General features: G+C 28.9%; 1 protein-coding gene across 1 annotated transcript in view; it reads left to right on the forward strand.

Moving 5' to 3' along the window:
• The window catches only part of LOC143226056 (uncharacterized), a 151,214-nt gene that overhangs the window by 98,884 nt on the left and 33,819 nt on the right, over nucleotides 1-18,511 (forward strand). The window contains exons 80-94 of the mRNA XM_076456488.1: nucleotides 425-502; nucleotides 813-995; nucleotides 1,292-1,363; nucleotides 1,642-1,824; nucleotides 4,217-4,285; nucleotides 7,208-7,390; nucleotides 8,854-8,925; nucleotides 9,803-9,985; nucleotides 10,791-10,865; nucleotides 11,393-11,575; nucleotides 12,114-12,185; nucleotides 14,645-14,827; nucleotides 15,772-15,840; nucleotides 16,247-16,369; nucleotides 17,272-17,355. Coding sequence (XP_076312603.1) covers nucleotides 425-502; nucleotides 813-995; nucleotides 1,292-1,363; nucleotides 1,642-1,824; nucleotides 4,217-4,285; nucleotides 7,208-7,390; nucleotides 8,854-8,925; nucleotides 9,803-9,985; nucleotides 10,791-10,865; nucleotides 11,393-11,575; nucleotides 12,114-12,185; nucleotides 14,645-14,827; nucleotides 15,772-15,840; nucleotides 16,247-16,369; nucleotides 17,272-17,355 — 1,812 coding nt within the window. The remainder of the gene's footprint in view (nucleotides 1-424; nucleotides 503-812; nucleotides 996-1,291; nucleotides 1,364-1,641; nucleotides 1,825-4,216; nucleotides 4,286-7,207; nucleotides 7,391-8,853; nucleotides 8,926-9,802; nucleotides 9,986-10,790; nucleotides 10,866-11,392; nucleotides 11,576-12,113; nucleotides 12,186-14,644; nucleotides 14,828-15,771; nucleotides 15,841-16,246; nucleotides 16,370-17,271; nucleotides 17,356-18,511) is intronic.

Genomic DNA, 18,511 nt, shown 5'->3' on the forward strand with positions numbered 1-18,511 from the left:
ATGTGTAAAAAGCAAATCATAAAAGTGGACTTTAGTGATTTTGACATGACAATGACAATATATATTTCAAGATTTGTCATAATGTGATAAGACCATCAGATAAAGATTTTACAATTCTTAATATTATTTTTGCCAAAGTGACATATTTTGGTTTTATTGAAACTGCTCCATTATTGCAGAAAATAAAATGCAGTCTCACAGTTTGCTTCAAAATTATTATAACAGGATAGTTATTCAGTTATTGAAATACTGACAAACTAGCCTAGTATTGTACTTGTGTTATTTCAGTATTAACTCTGTGTTGCTATTGTTGACATGTGTCATGTATGTATTGTTTTACTTAAAGTAAAATGTATAATTATGCATAGTTACCTATATTGAACTTTGTTATTTGTATTTTAAATGTGTATTCTTTGTCATGCAGGTGAAACAGATGTTCCCTTCTGTGAATTTGATACAGACTGTGTTTTTGGCTCCATATGTATTGATGAAAGTTGTGTAGGTGAGCACCAGTCTTCTGTTTATATATATATATGATAAAAATGCATACTGTCATGTATATATTTGTAAACATTATCTCACTATCATTGAACATTTAGAAAAAGTTAGCATAAATTATATATTTTCATCCTTGGAAAATTTTAATTCATACTAATTTTGATTTATTTTAACTCTCTGATATGAAGGAATGGTTTAATTCTGTGATTTATATGTTTCTTTCTTAAACTATGCCAAGCATCCTAGTTGTAAACATTCTTGTTAGATAATTTTAATTTTATCTCAGACATCAATTTTAAAACATTCTTTCCCAGAGGGTTGTCGCAATGATGATCACTGCTCCCCAGACATGGCCTGTATTGGTCAACGTTGTGAGAACCCATGCTCACCACCTGATCCTTGTGGCATTAACGCACAATGTAGCACTGATTTTCACAAGCCAGTTTGCACCTGCAAGCTAGGATTTGTTGGAGACCCTAATGAGAAGTGCACATTTGGTAATATTTAAAGTGTTTTTTAATGTGCATAGAAAGTATTTTCAACTGCTGTACTGAAATGTTCAGTTTTTAGTAAACTCTCTAAAGAAATGTTTAATATACTAAACCACTTTTTATGTTAAACACATCACTTTAATTATTAAAGCCTAAATGTGTATCATTTTAGAGTAAACTAAGGAATATGAATAGAATGATAATAAAGTGCATTTCAAATTATTAGAATCATTGCAAAATACATTATTAGCATCTATTTGTAATACAAAACATGTTTGACTGTTGATTTTTCCATGTTTTAGTGGACACGAATAACTGCACCACAGATACTGATTGTCCCATACAGCACATCTGTGATGGCTCAAGATGTGGAAGTATGAATTTTGTATATTTAAGAACAATGGGTTTGGTGAACGTTATTACTATTGTCTTATTATATGCAATACCAAAGTGTTTTTTATTGAATAAGCAATTTTTATACATATTATTTTTTTAATGTTTATATTTTTTCTTTCAATAGAAAGTATATAAAATTAATGCTTTCATAAAGTAAATATTTATTTAAAGAAAATGATGTGCAATAGAACACTTTTCAAATGTACAGTTTCATGTAGTAAGCATTACAAAAAGGTTCTTTTTGATTATTTTCAAGTTGGTTGCCGTAGTTATAAGAATTGTGCACTCGAAGAAGCTTGTGTCAATGGCATCTGCCAAAACCCATGTAGTGTCTTTGGTGCCTGTGGTCGCAGTGCTATTTGTAAACCTATCAACCACCGGCCAGAATGTTTTTGTCCTCCAAATTTCCATGGAAATCCAAACGTTATTTGTAATAGAGGTAAAAAAAGTTATATTTAGGCCACAGAATACAAGTATTTGTTACTGTTCTTAGTTTGTTATTGTTGTTTACTCCAGGTATGCCATCACAATCATATTTTAGTTGTAATATATGTAATAAAAATTTTGTATGTAGAAATAAAAAAAACAATATTAGGATCAAAGTAAATTAGAAAAATAATCTCTAGAATCATATACTTATAAGCTTGGAGTTTAATCTCATTCACATCATTTTCATAAACCAGAAATAGTTCAAATGTGCAGGAGATTCAAAGTAACAATGTAAAAGGACTGAAGAAACTGTTAATATCAGAGAAAAAAGGAATGCACAAAATAATTAAATAAATAGAAATGTCATCTCACATTTAAATTAAGGTGCTGAGTCAGTAACCAAAACATGAAACAAATGAGAGAAAAAGTAAATTATTAAGTAATAGAAATTCATTTTCTGCCACAAACTTTAGTGATTTTTATATTTTGTTTTACTTATTCGCTGTTGTTTTCTAATTGTAATTGCAGGTTTGTTTTTTTTATTATATGCTCTATAATATATATCACTTTCACATCTCACATAGGCAATTGTTGAAGTACATGTTTGCAAATTGCATGTTATGACCCCAAATTGAGAAAATTCAGCTTTAATATGTAGTTTCCAGTAAGGTACTTTACTTCTGATCATGTACATACAGTACTGTGCAAAAGTATTGGGGCAAAATCAAAAATTAGATTTCAGGCTACTTTCAGAAAAAGTAATGTAAGGTAAATCACAGGTGAAACATCAAAATTTTATTAATCTTCATATTTAATACAACAGAACCTTTGTGGAAGTGCTTGAGTTCAGCAAACAATTAATATTTTGCGTGTCTTATTTTTGCTTTAATAACTGCAGACAACCTTTCAAGCATTGTTTCAACATTTTTAATCAAAGGGTCCTTTGATATTTTACTTCAGATGTCTCTAATACTCTCAAATAAAGTTTCTTTAGAAGTAACTTTTGATTTGTCAAGGTTTTGATGTATCAAATCCCAGATTTGCTCAATTATGTTGAAATCAGATTTCTGTGGGAACCTTTGCATCATTTCAAAGACTTCAGCAGCTTCTTTCTTAGCTAACTAATTTCTGCATAGGTTGGATGAGTGTTTGGGGTCATTATCTTCTTGGTAATAGAATACTTTATCAATAATAATGCAAACCACTGGGTATACCATGATGGATCATATTTGATGGAGGATATTATTGCTTTTGAGGCAATTATAGTCTGTTTGATTTGAGTGTAATATATATGTATGTTATTTCACTGTGCTCATATGTGATCTGCTCACAGATTGGTGGTGGGGTTTCTCCCTCTGGTTAGCTGAACCTGAAGTGAAAACAGTATGATCCTCTTTCCTACCTCTCATGGATGTAAAGTCCATCACACCATGGCCATTCTACATTTTGGAGCACATCCCTTATTCTGTTCATCAGGAAGATTAAAATTATAATATATTGTAGTTAGGATGGATCACTGTCTAACTGTTTTCTCTCTCTTCAGGATGTGCTCCACACAATTTTCCACCCAGATCTTTAACAACTTTTTCACATCTGAGCAGTGTAGTATTTCTGGTATAGAAGTGGTGTAATCTCCAACATATAATATTTTTATTAGTGGGTCCTTTCATTGGGATATCTTTCATATGCTTCTGTTTTATCCCTTGCACTAGTCTTTCTACTTATTCAGTGTGGGGTTCTAGCTATGTGTGTGAGTGAAAGTAAGGCACTTAATCAGAAGTTGTAATTTCCTTACACTAAAAACATATTTCTCTCAGGTACTGACTTACACTCACACTTTTCACCCTTTCTCCTCTCTTTCAATAGGTGCTTATGTTTCTGTCTCAACTCAAAGTGATAGTTAGGTAGAATATCAAAGAGGGAATCACATGATTGTCTGGTATGAGTGTTGAGTAAGATAAGGTGAGATACTGTATGAGAAGTTTTTTCTAGACTTAAGATATTTTTCTGGTAGGTGCTTACTTCCACTCCCTCTTTCCACTACTAGTGTTTAAATTCTACCTAATCTCATGTGAAGACACAGTGAACCATGTTCAAGGGAGTAATTTACATCAAGAGAGTGTGTCACTCTTGGTGGAAGACTGTCATATAATAATTTATATGTGAAGACACAGTGAACCATGTTCAAGGCTAATGGCATCCAAAAAAATGGGCATATAGAGGACACCACAATTGTGAAAAAAACTATTATGTGAGAGAGGTGGAAATGCATTTTCAGTGCAGGTTCTTAATAATAACTTTTGTGAAACATTAAGTGTAGATATAACATTCATGGTACATAAATCCTGATTTTATCTTGTTTTCTTTAGAATTTATAAATTTAACATTTTGTTCCTTCTTAGGATATGTAGACTGTAATCAAGATGAAGATTGTGAACTAGGGAAAATCTGTGACAACAAACAGTGTATAAGTAAGTGAAGAAATCTTTGAATTTATTTTGTGTAATAAAAAATTATGCACCTGCAAAATGCATTCTTATGTACTTATATAAAAGTCTTAACAGTAAAACAGAGTTCAGTGTTGGTATTATTTTAAGTTTGTTTTACTTAAAAGAGTTAAAAAACATCAAAGAATGTTGTTGTTTGTGATTAACTTTACCAATGCTGCCTAGTCCCATCGAACCAAACATGTAACCATTTGTACTTGTTACACTTTACATGCTAGTAACTTCTAATATATTTGTATTTTCACAAAATTTGATAGACTTTTAGTAAACATTACAAAGCACATGAAAAGTCAGATTTTTAATGAAGTATTTTTTGTTAATATTTGTTTATCAAACTCTTGATTATTTTTAACTAGTACAAGAGCAAAGTCATTTTTATTCTGAGATTAAAAATACTTTTCTTTGTCTCAAGAATCTTATATTTCACTTGCACAGCCTCTAGAACCTCTTAATCATGAGGTTTCAAAGCATGTACCCTGAGAGTTCTAACTGTTAAATATACCCCATAAATTTTCTGTGTTTATTTTACTTTCAACATCTAAAGTTAAACCCACTGTAAATAAAACTAACATTACAGACCATCTCAGCATACATTTTAGCTTTTCATTGCACACGGTAGCCATAATACTACATGCTTGAGAGCAAGAACACGTGTGCAAAACAGAAATGTGTCATTCATACATACCCTTGCTCAAAGAACACAATATTGGACTAAGCAATTTATGTTTCCTACAACACTTACAAAAGAAATTTCCAAAGGTAATAAAATTGTGATTAGAATGTGTGAAAACATTTATTATACGGTTCAAAATTTCAATGGTCCAAAAAACATTGTAGGTTTTGAGCCTTGCTGATCCAGTTACATAGCAAATGTTACAGTACTACTGCTTATCTGTTTGATGTCTGTCGGACTTTGCAGCATATGTATATGGTGTTATTTGGGAACATACTTATAAAACTTTCTACTGTATTGTTTCACAATTGTCAAGTTTCGAATGTGGTATAATGTGGTTTACATATATCTAAGTTCAGTCAATTAGAACAACACAAATGTGTATTATGTATTATTATGTATTGGCCTACAAACGTATATTATTTCAGCTATTGTATGTTACATATGTGTATAAATATACATGTACATATTACTATTTACTCATAAATGTTTAAATTTTAGTTATATTTCTTAAAACATAGAAAGTAAATGAAAAAATGCACTGAAAAAGATTGATTTCATGTATGTACCCATATTATGAAATTCTGCACTCAGATGTATGTACTATTCTAAGCTATGTTTAGACTTGTGGGTAGGGTGTGTAGAGATAATTTTTGTAGGCTTCAAATATTAACTTTTGAAAAATAAAAAACATCAAATTACATTATTAGTATTCTCAAAATCCATGTAATTTAGTAGGGTTTCTAAATGAAGTATATGTGGGTTGAAATAAATTCCATTCCTATTCAGAGCAACAACTTATTGATCATACATTTACAGTTTTAGCAAAATTCTTTCTTTCATCTTCAAGTAACTTATAAACAACTGTCAGAATTATGTAGAGAGGAAAATTCTCTTTCTGTTGGTTATAAACATGAAATACTTAGTAGTAGGTGGTATTAGTTAAGGACTTTCAAATGATTGGTTTGAATGGTGAAGCCACTCTAGTAGATTTCCTAAATATATTGATATATCAGCAAATAATAGAGGTGGGAGATTCTTATATTATATTTAGCTTGTCTATAACTAAAGTTTGAGTTTCTAATTTGTCAGATACTTGTACATGTTGTGTGGTGGGCGTAATAAAATAGAAACTGAGCAGTAAGACAACTAGTTGTATTAGGTCACACAAAAACCAATACTTAACGTTTTTTTCTTTATATTTCCTTTTAAATTAGGAAATTAAAACATCTATAATCTGAAAATTTAAATTATAAACTACATTTTGATGCCAAATCTCATTGATATAAGTAGTAATAACACTTTTGAAAATAACTTGCAGGGGCAGAGCAGGGGCAAAAGTGTTAAGTACAAACATGCACAATGGGCTATCTGTGCTCTGCCCACCACGGATATCAAAACCTGAATTATAGCATTGTAAATCTGCAGACATACTGCTGTGCCACTGGGGGGCTAAAGAAAGACATTTTTTTTCAAAACTACATATTGAATAAATAAACTTAGTATTCCAAAAATTGTTTAATCTTGAAGTTTAAATTCAAGGGAGGTCTAGTTCAATGTACTTTTTGACCAACACGTGCAATTGAGTTATACTTGTCTTGGAAAATTCCATTCCTAATCTGTAACAAAGCCAAAACATAGACTAGCCAAAAAGAGCAAAGCTAAACCTATTTTATAGTGAAAAGTATCAAACATACTGTTGGTGTGAATGTGCTTTGTAGTCACTGAGAAAAATCTATACATGGGATAGGTGAAGTGAAGAAAAAGTGTCATTGGCCAATATTCAGTTCTTCACATTATATATCCACACAACAGTAGATATAACAGCAGATAGGGATAATTAATGAGCATTTCAATATAGCAATCAGTGGATATAAACAGTAATTTAGACCAAAACATTGCATGAAAGATGTAGTTAACAAATTGAGTACAAATAATGAAGAGGTTTTATGAACAATCTGCTAAGTGAACTTGAGTGAGAAATATGATTTTAATGCACTTTAGAAAATTTAAAGTCTGATTTCAATGTAAGTGTTATACTGAAACATCATCCTTCATTTTGGTTCTTCTGCATGTTTTTCTGTATGAACTTTTTCTTCAAGAAAAGTAAGTAATGTAATGTTGGATTTTTCTAGTAAAATACAACTGGTAGAATTTTTTATAAATAATGTTAAAGTTGTATACAGTTCTTAATGCTATTCTATAACTTTCAGGTGGTTGCAGAGATGACAACAACTGCCCATACAACAAAATTTGTAACAGTGGCCAATGCCTAAATCCTTGCTTGCTTCCTAATACTTGTGGACGAAATGCTGAGTGTCAACCAGTCAATCGTGAAGTAGTATGTAACTGCCCAAAGAATATGATAGGCAATCCTGTCATCAAGTGTTATCCAGGTTAGTAAACTGAAAAATCAAATGCATGGTGTTAAAATACAACGAAGAGATATTTTAAAAATACACAGGACTAACTAAGGCAATTTATTAATTGCCTATCTTAAATAATTGCAAGACATATAATTATTTATTTCATATTGTAATGCTTGAAACCTCAGTAAATGTATATTTGATTTCAATCTATGTTATGCCTAATGCTTTTTTTTAAAATCAATGATAGACTTATATTATTTAGATTTACTTTAAACATCAGACATTTCCTGTGAATAAACAAAGTATTTTGCTTATAAATGTAGAATTGCATACAGCTGTCTAAACATAAAAAATTTACCCTAAAGTTATGGTTATGAAAGAAAATTCTAACTGAAATAGTTAAATCTACTCATAGCATTTTGTTCTTATTAAATTTTGTTTCTAATGTATGTCTTTAGAAATTTGAAATTGGTGTCCTAAGGAGAAAACTCTTTTGATAACAGTTTGTATTAAACTTAATTATCAATACAATTGAGAGAGCACAAGCCATTTGTTAAATTTTATTATAACATTTATACTGTTAAGATTAAACACACTCTTTAGTAGCATGGATTATCAAATCAACATTGCCTCTGACTGTTGCAATGGTTAAAGTAATTAAGATGAGTTAAACATCATAATTATTGTTTATTACACTTTTTTAAGATTTCTTATGTTGCAGGTAAAATGAAACCTTTTCATACAAAATTCATTTAATTTCGTTAATATTTATCAAAACTACTGAAGTATAATGTTTTCTTAATTATGAGAAAGACTACTGCAGAATTTCCTAAGTAATATAAGGAATATCTTTTATTGTTATAAAACAGATTAACAGCAGATGTTTTATTTCTCCACTTTTCTTTTAATTTATCTATGCAGCCAAAACCAGAGATGTATAAAAAAATAGTTTCAGATCTAGATTTTGTTTCCCATAAGTCACTGCCAGATAAGCTGTATGTAGCATGATACTTTAAAAGATATGATTTAAACACCAAAAATCAGCAAAATATTGGGAAACCAGTAAGCCTGAACATGTTAATTGCAGATGTTGTATTTTATTTCTGTGTTACTCTTAATTTTTCCATTGTTGCTTGTCATCAGAAATGTGTAAAAAAATAGCATTCCAGATCTATCTTTTGGTTCCCATGAGTTACTATCCAATAATATTTTTTTTTCATTCAGTACTGGAATTCATTAACTGGAGTAGATGATGAGAAAAGAAAGATTTAATGAAATGCTGTGGTATAGTTAAGAGGAATGTAAAAAAAAAAAAAAAAAAAAAGGGTTTTGCAGTTAATTTGTTTTAATAACAATTTTTTAGGTCTGTTGGTTTTCCAATATTTTGCTCGCTTTTGGCATTTAAACCCTAATATATTTAGTTTTATTTATTTTCAAAAAAATATCATGATTGTGATTGCAATAGAAGGATTTTTTTGTTTTTTTCACAGTCGTTGATTCATACTGCCATAATGATACTCAATGCTCTGTTGGAAATATTTGTGAGAATGGTAAATGTATTGGTAAGTATTCATTAATTCATATTATGAATGGATGTGTTGTATTGATTTAACAAAGCAGTGTACATACATCAAAAATATGGCTGAATATTTTATATATATATAAATTATTCAGCCTTTTTTTTTTAAATTTGAAGTAATTTCATATAAAAGAAGGTCCTCCTAAAACTTCAGATTTGGAAAATGTTTAGAAGATGAACTAGATAAAAAAAAACTATTCCCACTGTAAATTATGCATTACTTCAAATTACATGTTATAGAAACTAATTATTCATATGCAGTCTAACAATTCTTGAAACCAAATTTGGAATAGTTAGTAGGTTACAATAATCATTTATACTTTCAGTATTTTTTATAATATTGAAACTCTGACTTCCAATACTAGAATGGCTCAGCATGGCCAGGTGGGTTAAGGCATTCAACTCGTAATATGAGGATCGAGGGTTTGAATCCCTGTCATACCAAACAACCTCGCTCTTTCAGCCGTGGGGGCATTATAATGTTACAGTCAATCCCACTATTTGTTGGTAAAAGAGAAGCCTAAGAGTAGGCAGTGAGTGGTTATGACTAGCTGCCTTCCCTCTGGTGCTAAATTAGGGATGGCTAGCATAGATAGCCATCTAATAGCTTTGTGCAAAGTTCAAAAAACAAACAAACAATCCAATACTAGAAATTCTGCTGTGTGTGTATGTATATATATATATAAAATCTATACAAGGAGTTATAAACTTGCAGAATGAGCCAACATCAGTACAAATCCTCAAGCATTAATTATTTAAATGACAAATAAAAATATTTAAGAGATTAAAACTTACATATAACAAAAGATTTGTAAATATTCAACCACATTGAATGTAAAATGTGTACTGTCTTTTTACAGTAGGCTGTAGAAGTGATGTAAACTGTGCATTTGAAGAAAGCTGCTTTAACAATCTATGTCAGAATCCATGCACTATTTTTGGTGCTTGTGGTGAAAATGCTGAATGCAATCCATTCAACCATGATCGAATATGTTATTGTCCATTGCAATTTACAGGAAATCCAAAGATTCAATGTGTGCGGAGTAAGTTTTGTCATTAGATTTGCTAACTTGTGAACTTTTTTAGGTAGTATAATTTTATCTGTATAGTGTTTTATTAATATGCACTGAGTTAGATATAAAGATAGACACAAAGAAAGAAATATAAGATGTAAATAATATTTGAGACAACTTTTGATACAGGTTTTTCTTATTTTTTTAGGTAGAGATAAATTTTGATTATTTTAGTAAATAAAACCTAAAAGTTGTAGTATAACATATGAAGGAAAGTAATAGCTCCAACTAACTTAATTTAAAGTTAGTTGAATTATAATTTTAAAAATATTGAATTGAAAAAAATACATTTATTTTCAAAATGTTTTGTGAACTTCAAACTATGGAACTATTAAATTTATATAGTTTGCATCATCCACTCATCATCTGTATAGTGTTTTATTAATATGCACTGAGTTAGATATAAAGATAGACACAAAGAAAGAAATATAAGATGTAAATAATATTTGAGACAACTTTTGATACAGGTTTTTCTTATTTTTTTAGGTAGAGATAAATTTTGATTATTTTAGTAAATAAAACCTAAAAGTTGTAGTATAACATATGAAGGAAAGTAATAGCTCCAAGTAACTTAATTTAAAGTTAGTTGAATTATAATTTTAAAAATATTGAATTGAAAAAAATACATTTATTTTCAAAATGTTTTGTGAACTTCAAACTATGGAACTATTAAATTTATATAGTTTGCATCATCCACTCAAATTATTTACGTCATTCTGCATGGTGCTGAGTCGTTAATAAGTGAAGTGATTTAAATTATTTTTTCTACTTTTAGTCCCAGCTGTTGTTCACTGTAGCAAAGACAATGATTGTCTTGCCAGTCAAATATGTGAAGGAGGCAGGTGTACAGGTAACAGTGATTTTATGAATCATGAACTATAGTGCACTTCATGGATAAACAATTCATTATTATCTTATTTTTTATAATACGTGTTATGATTTTCATTTTGTATATACCTATGTTTACTTGATTTTTATTTTAAATAGAAAACTTTACTATACCATCGTTAGAAAAATCATTGTTAGATGTCTTGTAAACAGATGTCCTTTCATATTTAGTTATCCAAATAGCTTCTTTTTCACTTATCTTTCAGTTCAGTGATTGTCTATTTCACTGATATGTTACATAGAGCAGTAAATAAATGAATTTTTTTATTGTTTTGATCAATTGTACCTTACAAATATTTGTTTTGATTTTTTATTATAAACCAATGTATTATTTTTATCTCTCTTGCTGTAGGAATGAGCTATATTTCAAAATAATAACAAATCTTATTTAATACAGTATTGTTCGCCTTTAAACTTAAGTTTATATTTTTAATGCTTAAGAGAATATGATGAAGATAATATTTACTAAACTGATACTTCTCTGAACAGATGGATGTTACAGTGATAACAACTGCCCACAACACAAGGCATGTATTCGTGGTATTTGTGCTAACCCATGTGATCAGAGTGGAGTTTGTGGAAAGAAAGCCCTTTGTTTTCCTTTTCAGCATATTCCATATTGTCAATGCCCAAGTGGATTCACTGGAGATCCAAAAGTTTTATGTGATGAAGGTAATGTAATTACAAATAAATGTATTGTTCTTAAAACTAATGAAGAAATTAAAATATTCTTCTTTTCAACTTTATATGAATTAAGAGAGCTTTAAGTGTATGGAATTGTTGCAAAATTTTCCTATGAACAGATGGTACTCAATACTTTAATGTTTTGAAAAAAAAAAAAAAATATTATAACAACTGTAACTATTTTGTATTAATTTTAAAACAAAAAAGCTAATTACTATTTTTTTCCTATTTCACATTGTTACTTTCACTAAATAAAACTAATGAAATAGCCATTTGTTTATGAATAATATTGTTATAAAACAGTGGCAGTCAGAGGAGTGAAAAGCAGTTTAACATTATTTATACTAGTCACGCAGTAAGCCTACAGTAATTTTATGTTTTCTTTATCCAATGGGACTTATGTTTAATTGATAGTATTTCTTGGTCTGTTATGTCTATAATTATTAATTTTCTTAAATTGTTTTTGTGTGTACAAGTTATTTATAAAACCAGTGTACTTCTGAACTTATATTTTTACTGTCAGTAGTTGTTGAAGATCAATGTAAAGAAGATGAAAACTGTGCTGTTGGTTCTATCTGTGTTCAGTCTCAATGTATTGGTGAGTGACTTACAAAACAACCTTTTTTGTTTTTAATAAATTTGTAGAAATTGTTTTTACCATTGTATATCTTACAATGAATTATGTATGTACAGTCTTATTTTAAAATATCATAGAATGTGACATTAATAAACATTAAAATTACATTTTAACAATAAAAAAGCCAAACATAGATATTTGTGTAACTAGATACATTCAGTTTATAAATTTTAAAAAGTGCACACTATTTTGATATTTCCACAATGTTTTATGTTATTTTTATGCTAAATGTAACTGTAAGAACAGGAAAATGGAGAGATTGAAGTAAAATAAACAATATATTTTACAAAGCTTTGTTTGTACAAATATTAGGTTAATACATTTTGTCATTAACCTTGTTATGACCTATGACCATCTTTCAGGTGTCAAGTGCGCATCTTCATTCCAGATTTCAAAATTTAAGTAACAATAAGAATTCAACTCAGTTTTGAGAGTTTTTAACTCAAAATATTTTAGAATTTATATCTTTTCATTTTATAATACATTTTAGTGTAATTTTCTAAATATAACGGAAAAAATATTTTAACTCTCTCGGTGTAGTTTCAAGTAGTTATACCTGTAAACAATGTATTATTATAATTTTTTAGCAAGTTTAGTCCATACCAGGTTATAGGTTTATACTTGCTAAGAAATAATCATTTCATGAGAATATAATGATCCCTGTCTTGTTTCTCACATAATTTTCCTTCATTTCCACCTTTTTATGATGTTATAGCATGTGGTCAGAAAAATTGATAATGAAGTTTAGTTGTGAAATAACTATGACTGCCAATTAGGTAGGATTGGAAAGAGTATTATCAGTAACTTATATCAGTTTATAGAAAATAAAGTGTTTGAGTATAATTTGTGGTTCCCAAAAATATTTACTACTGAATACAGATGAGCTTCCAATAAGATTAAGATGTTATAATGCCAAGAATTGTGTCTTGATACATGCAGCAGACAGAAAACAGTTAAACAAGAATACAGCATAAATTAGAAATATTTAATAAATAAGTACTCAGTCTCATACAATTTGGTTAAATATTTCCACTGTAAGGAAGAAAAATAATCAGGGTATATAACATTCCAATTCTCAACCAATCACCAATGAAGTATACCATGAATAGATTTAAAAAGTCTCTTTGTAGAGATGTATTTTTATAACTAAAATTTTAAAATGATGTAGCTATAAAAGACACAATATTTCAAAAACAGGAGTCTTCAATTGTTTTCATGAAAGGGGAAAACTTACAGTAGAACATCAAAGGCAGATCTGAATCAATATCCTCACCTGCACAGTGAAAGCTATAGTTATGAAAGAGAACCCTGTGCTCCAAAAGCTGTTGTGATAAAGATCATCATACTTGCTGTAATCATTAACAATATAATAAACTTGGAGTTAAAGTTGATGAAGGTTCTCAAACTTTCTTAAATTGATGAGTTTCTGTAAGAAAAACGGTCAAAAACAACTTGAATCCCAAGAGTCCAGTTTGACCACATATGTGTAGCCCATCAGTATAATTCCAGTGGAGCTTTTTTTCTGTCAAAGTAAACTGAATCTTGGAAGCTAACATTCACAGACAGTAGAATATCTTTGGAAAGAATAATGAGGTGTACAGAATAAGGTTGACCTCAGCATCCTTTACAGAAGCTTATTGTAGAGAATTGCAATGACAAACAGTACTGCTTCAACACTGCCAACAGGTTGATCATTCTTGATTTTGAAGAAAGTAATTTCAAAGGCAACAGAACAGCAGTGGTCCTGGAATGTGATTTTTATAAAATAAAACTACATCCAGTACTTTTTGAAAAAGTGGTAACATCCAGTAATGTGTAAAACTACAAAATAACCGTGGGTTTAAATGTGGTATTATGTTATTCGAAACTACCTCAACTACTATATTGCTTTTCTGTATTATGTGAATTATGCTTTAGTGACCATGAATCTTAATTTTTATTTCATATTATGTAATTATTTTGTGAAAAAAATGGCTGCAGAGTTGTATATTCTATAATCATGTGACTTTTAACAAATTAAAAGTTAAGAATCTTGTTAAAAATCAACTGTCTTCTATTTAAGAACTCTTGGTGATTATATGCTAGTCACATAGATTAGTAGATTTTATAACTTATGGTAGTTCATATTTGAGTTTTACATCACACACATATTTTTCATTTGTTTATTACATTTTTTTTCTTCATATGAGAAAAAAATTATGTAATATTTCCTAATTTTAAAATTTCAGTCAACAGCCCAGTATAACTCTCAACACAAAATTCTATAAATATATGGAATGATAATTCTTACAATAAAGGTATGCTCCCAAAGAATATTAGAATAACTATTCTTATTCTGTTGAATTTTGCTCATGTATTAATTAATTTTTATACTTAATAAAAGGAAATTTAAAATTTTTTTAAGTATGTTTTCTCTTTAGTGGGTTGCCGTACCAATAACAACTGTCCATTTAATAAGGCTTGCATAAACACCATCTGTCAGGATCCCTGTTTGGTTGGTGGTGCATGTGGTGTGAACACGTTGTGTCAATCTCTGAACCATGAAGCTGTGTGCTCATGTTTACCAGGTTATACAGGATCTCCATTATCTGAATGCTCTGTAGGTAAGAATCAGTTTCTGATTTATAATTCACTTTTTATTCTAGATATATTAGAATATTAATCTTCATATCAGTGCATAATAGTACCATTTGAAAATGAAATCACATATTTTACATTAAAAAACAAAAAATGCACTCTTCACTTTTGGGTAATGGGTGTATTATAAAAGAGACCATCAAATCCAGTGATTCAGTCAGATTAGTAACTCGAGAGCTGGTGATAGGATGCTATTGACTTGTTGGCTTCTCTCTAGTCTATCAGCCTAAAATTAGAAACATTTAACCCAGAATATCCAAAAATGAACAAACATATTTTAATGGAATTTAAGATGAGAACAGACCTAACTGCTAGGTGAAAACTTAAACATAAATTTTGGAATTTATTTATGAATGAACATGTTTGTAAAGTTTAATTATTTAAACACCTAAATTTGAAAGTACCTGTGAATAACTTCTGTAGGAAATCAGAAATCATAAGTTCCATAACATTACATTCAGTAGATTATTTAAAGCACTTAGCAATCACTGAGGAAAACACTGAGTAAAATTGAAATGTTTAATAGGTATTAATTAATTGATTCAATATCTGAAATGACTGCTTCTTAATTATAAAAAAATCTTAAGGTCACTAATTTTTATTGCACATAATTTTTTTAATAATTGAAATGCCACTAAAAAGACAGTAATGTTTAGTTTATTTTGGTTTTGAATTATATTTTTATAGAAACTTATTTTAGTATTAATCATATTTAAGTATATAAAATTGTTTATTTTGCAATGAACAGAATTTTGAATTAATTATTTTTAGTGCTAGTTCTGAGCAAGAAATTATGAATCACTTTTTAAAATGTAAAACAAAAGTTAACATGTATTAAATCTAATGTAAATTATTGTACTTGTTACATTGTGAGTATTTCTAAAATTACTGTATTACATTTTGTTTATAGCTCAGCCTGTTTGTGAAATGGACAGTGATTGTGGAATTGGCTATGTTTGTGTACATCAAAACTGTAAAGGTGAACTCTCCTAATCTGCAGTTTTTCAACTCTATTTTAAATTTAGCTTTTATTAAATATCTAAATTTTGTAACAAAGGTATAAACTAAGGTTTTAATAAAAGTTTATCAAAAGAGTAAAATTGTTCTTTTTTTAATATTTCTAATATTTTTGACAAAAAATAAATTATATTTGAGTTGTATTATTAAAATGGTTTTCATTTCATTTTACACAAGCATTTCAAACCTAAGCAAATTACTTTAAACCTCCTTTAGATGTAATTAACCAACTTAGGTAGAGAAGCACTGCATCATTTTCAATTAATTTTTCAGTAGTTTTATTTTTGTTTTGCAAAGTATAGGCACAGTCTGTTGTTAAGATGGTCTTATAGTATTACATTTTTAAATAATCCTTCTCTTATCATCAGACATTAATGAATGCCTTCAAGGCCATGGCCCTTGTGCCCCAGGAGCAGTTTGCACCAATTTACTAGGGAACTACAAATGCTCTTGCTTATCTGACCTGACTGGAGATCCCTATTTTGATGGATGTGAGTTTTGTTTGTTTAATTGAATATTTAATACAACTGTACTACTATCATTTATTGTTTTTATTACTTGTTAGTTATTACTAGTTCCTTATAATGCAAGAGCCTTTTTTTCTCTGTTAATCAGTTGTATTAATCAGAGTTTTAAACATAAAAGTAGAAAATTCCTTTCATTTTTATTTGTACTCTTTGCTTTATAAAAGTTGTTGAGAAAATACTGAGATTTAACTTCTTTGTAAGTATAGACACAATATGGTTGCAATGGCAGCATTTTATCTGAGAATAATATGTTATGACATTCACAGATGCCACTTATAAGTCTGTTTAGAAACATTTACTTTATGGTATTTGATCAACTTTTGTGCCAAATAAGAAAGCAGTTATTGTATTCTCTGAATTATGACTTTTAAAAAATAATATCAGAATTAACTATCACATAATTATAATTCAAGTTTAATTTTAAATTAATGTTGTTGAGTATATAAGCCAATCTGTAAATAAAGGGTAGTTTAGTCAGTTTTTATTTTTATAATGAAACAAATGTTACAATTTTTATTTGATTTTGATTAGCAATGATAGTATATTTGTGCTCAGAAGTTATTAACAGTAAATGCACAAAAATAAAGTTCACAGCATTATATTTCAAACCTCATCAGTTACAAAAATTAGTTAATTTTATTAGTTATGTATAGACTGGAATTAAACAACTACATTGTTTATTTAGCAGAAGAGTTTCTCTGTATCCAGTTTCTTTATTACGTATTTGAATGTTACTGTTAGGCGCTTCACCATATCTTAGAACATACTTTTAATTGTCATATTTTTTATATCAAAATACTGAAGAAATATGAACTTTCAATCTTAGGAACACTTTAAAATTGTTTTTCCCTCATAAATGTTTCTAGGTCGTCCTGTTGTCACTAAATGCCATCGAGACACAGACTGCAAATCAAATGAAGCTTGTGATAGAAAAACAGAAGCTTGCTATAGTAAGTTTATTTATCCCTTTTCACAATTCTAGTAAATTCATCCTGTTTTCATCTTCCACTTAATATTAAATATGCTGTGTATTGAAGTGCTTATCTTCCTTAAGTAAGGTCATTCTGAATACTTGCATTTAGTTTGTTTTTCTTTAAAAGCTGTCATTATTGCATGGTATTTACATTCAGAGATTTTAATACACAATCTATCTGAAAGTGTTGGTTTTGTAATATTTTAAATATTCAGTTAACTCTTTAACCATGGGTGCTCCTTTTAAACATTTTTCTACATAAATCACCATGTTACATTCAAAATTTAAACACTTTTACTATAAGATTATGTGAATTACATAAACATTATAGTGTATGTTGTGACTGTTGTATATTTTAAATTTTAAGTATTTTATTTCAAAAGAAACTTTTAAAAACTACATAACCAATGTCACATGACCAATAAACTACGAAAATTCTCTGTTCTGGCACTCTGTATCTTCATTAATACATTGTAAGTTGTGTAGATGTACATCCAGACTTTAAGATATTTATATAACCTTTTGACATGTACATTTCAAAAGTATTTGAATGAATGCAGTTGAAACATGTAATAAGTTTTTCCAACCTCTGGGAAGTGTCACATGAACCTTCAACAGATTTGTTTGAATTTTGTAGCCTACATGTAAATTTTACATACACGTGTGTATAGTCATTAGAAAGAGTTCATTTTAAAAAAAAATTACTTTGAAATTGAAAGAAAACTGTCACAGAGTACGTGTAATTAACTGTAGTAAAAACATTTATCATAAAAACATTGGTATTCATTTAAGAGGCTCTAGAGGTTATGCAAGTGAAATACGAAAACTGTAAAATCAGAAAAAGTATTTATTACTTAAAATGAAAATCACCTTGCACATAAACTATTTTAACAATTTAAGTGCAAATAACTGTAAATATATCAACATTTCTAGTTGAAAAACATAATTAAAATAATGTCATTCCTTGTATACATAGTACTTATAAACCTTAACAAAATATTGTGAGGTTTTGTAAGGGATGTTGAGAGTTATTGCATGTTGTTGTTTTTTGTATAAATGTTCTTCCCTGATCGAAGTGATGTAGACTGCATCAGCCCATAACAAAAGGGTTAATCTGTTTTTATTTTTAAATT

The sequence above is a fragment of the Tachypleus tridentatus genome, chromosome 1 (genome assembly GCF_004210375.1).
Source record: "Tachypleus tridentatus isolate NWPU-2018 chromosome 1, ASM421037v1, whole genome shotgun sequence".
Taxonomy (NCBI): domain Eukaryota; kingdom Metazoa; phylum Arthropoda; class Merostomata; order Xiphosura; family Limulidae; genus Tachypleus; species Tachypleus tridentatus.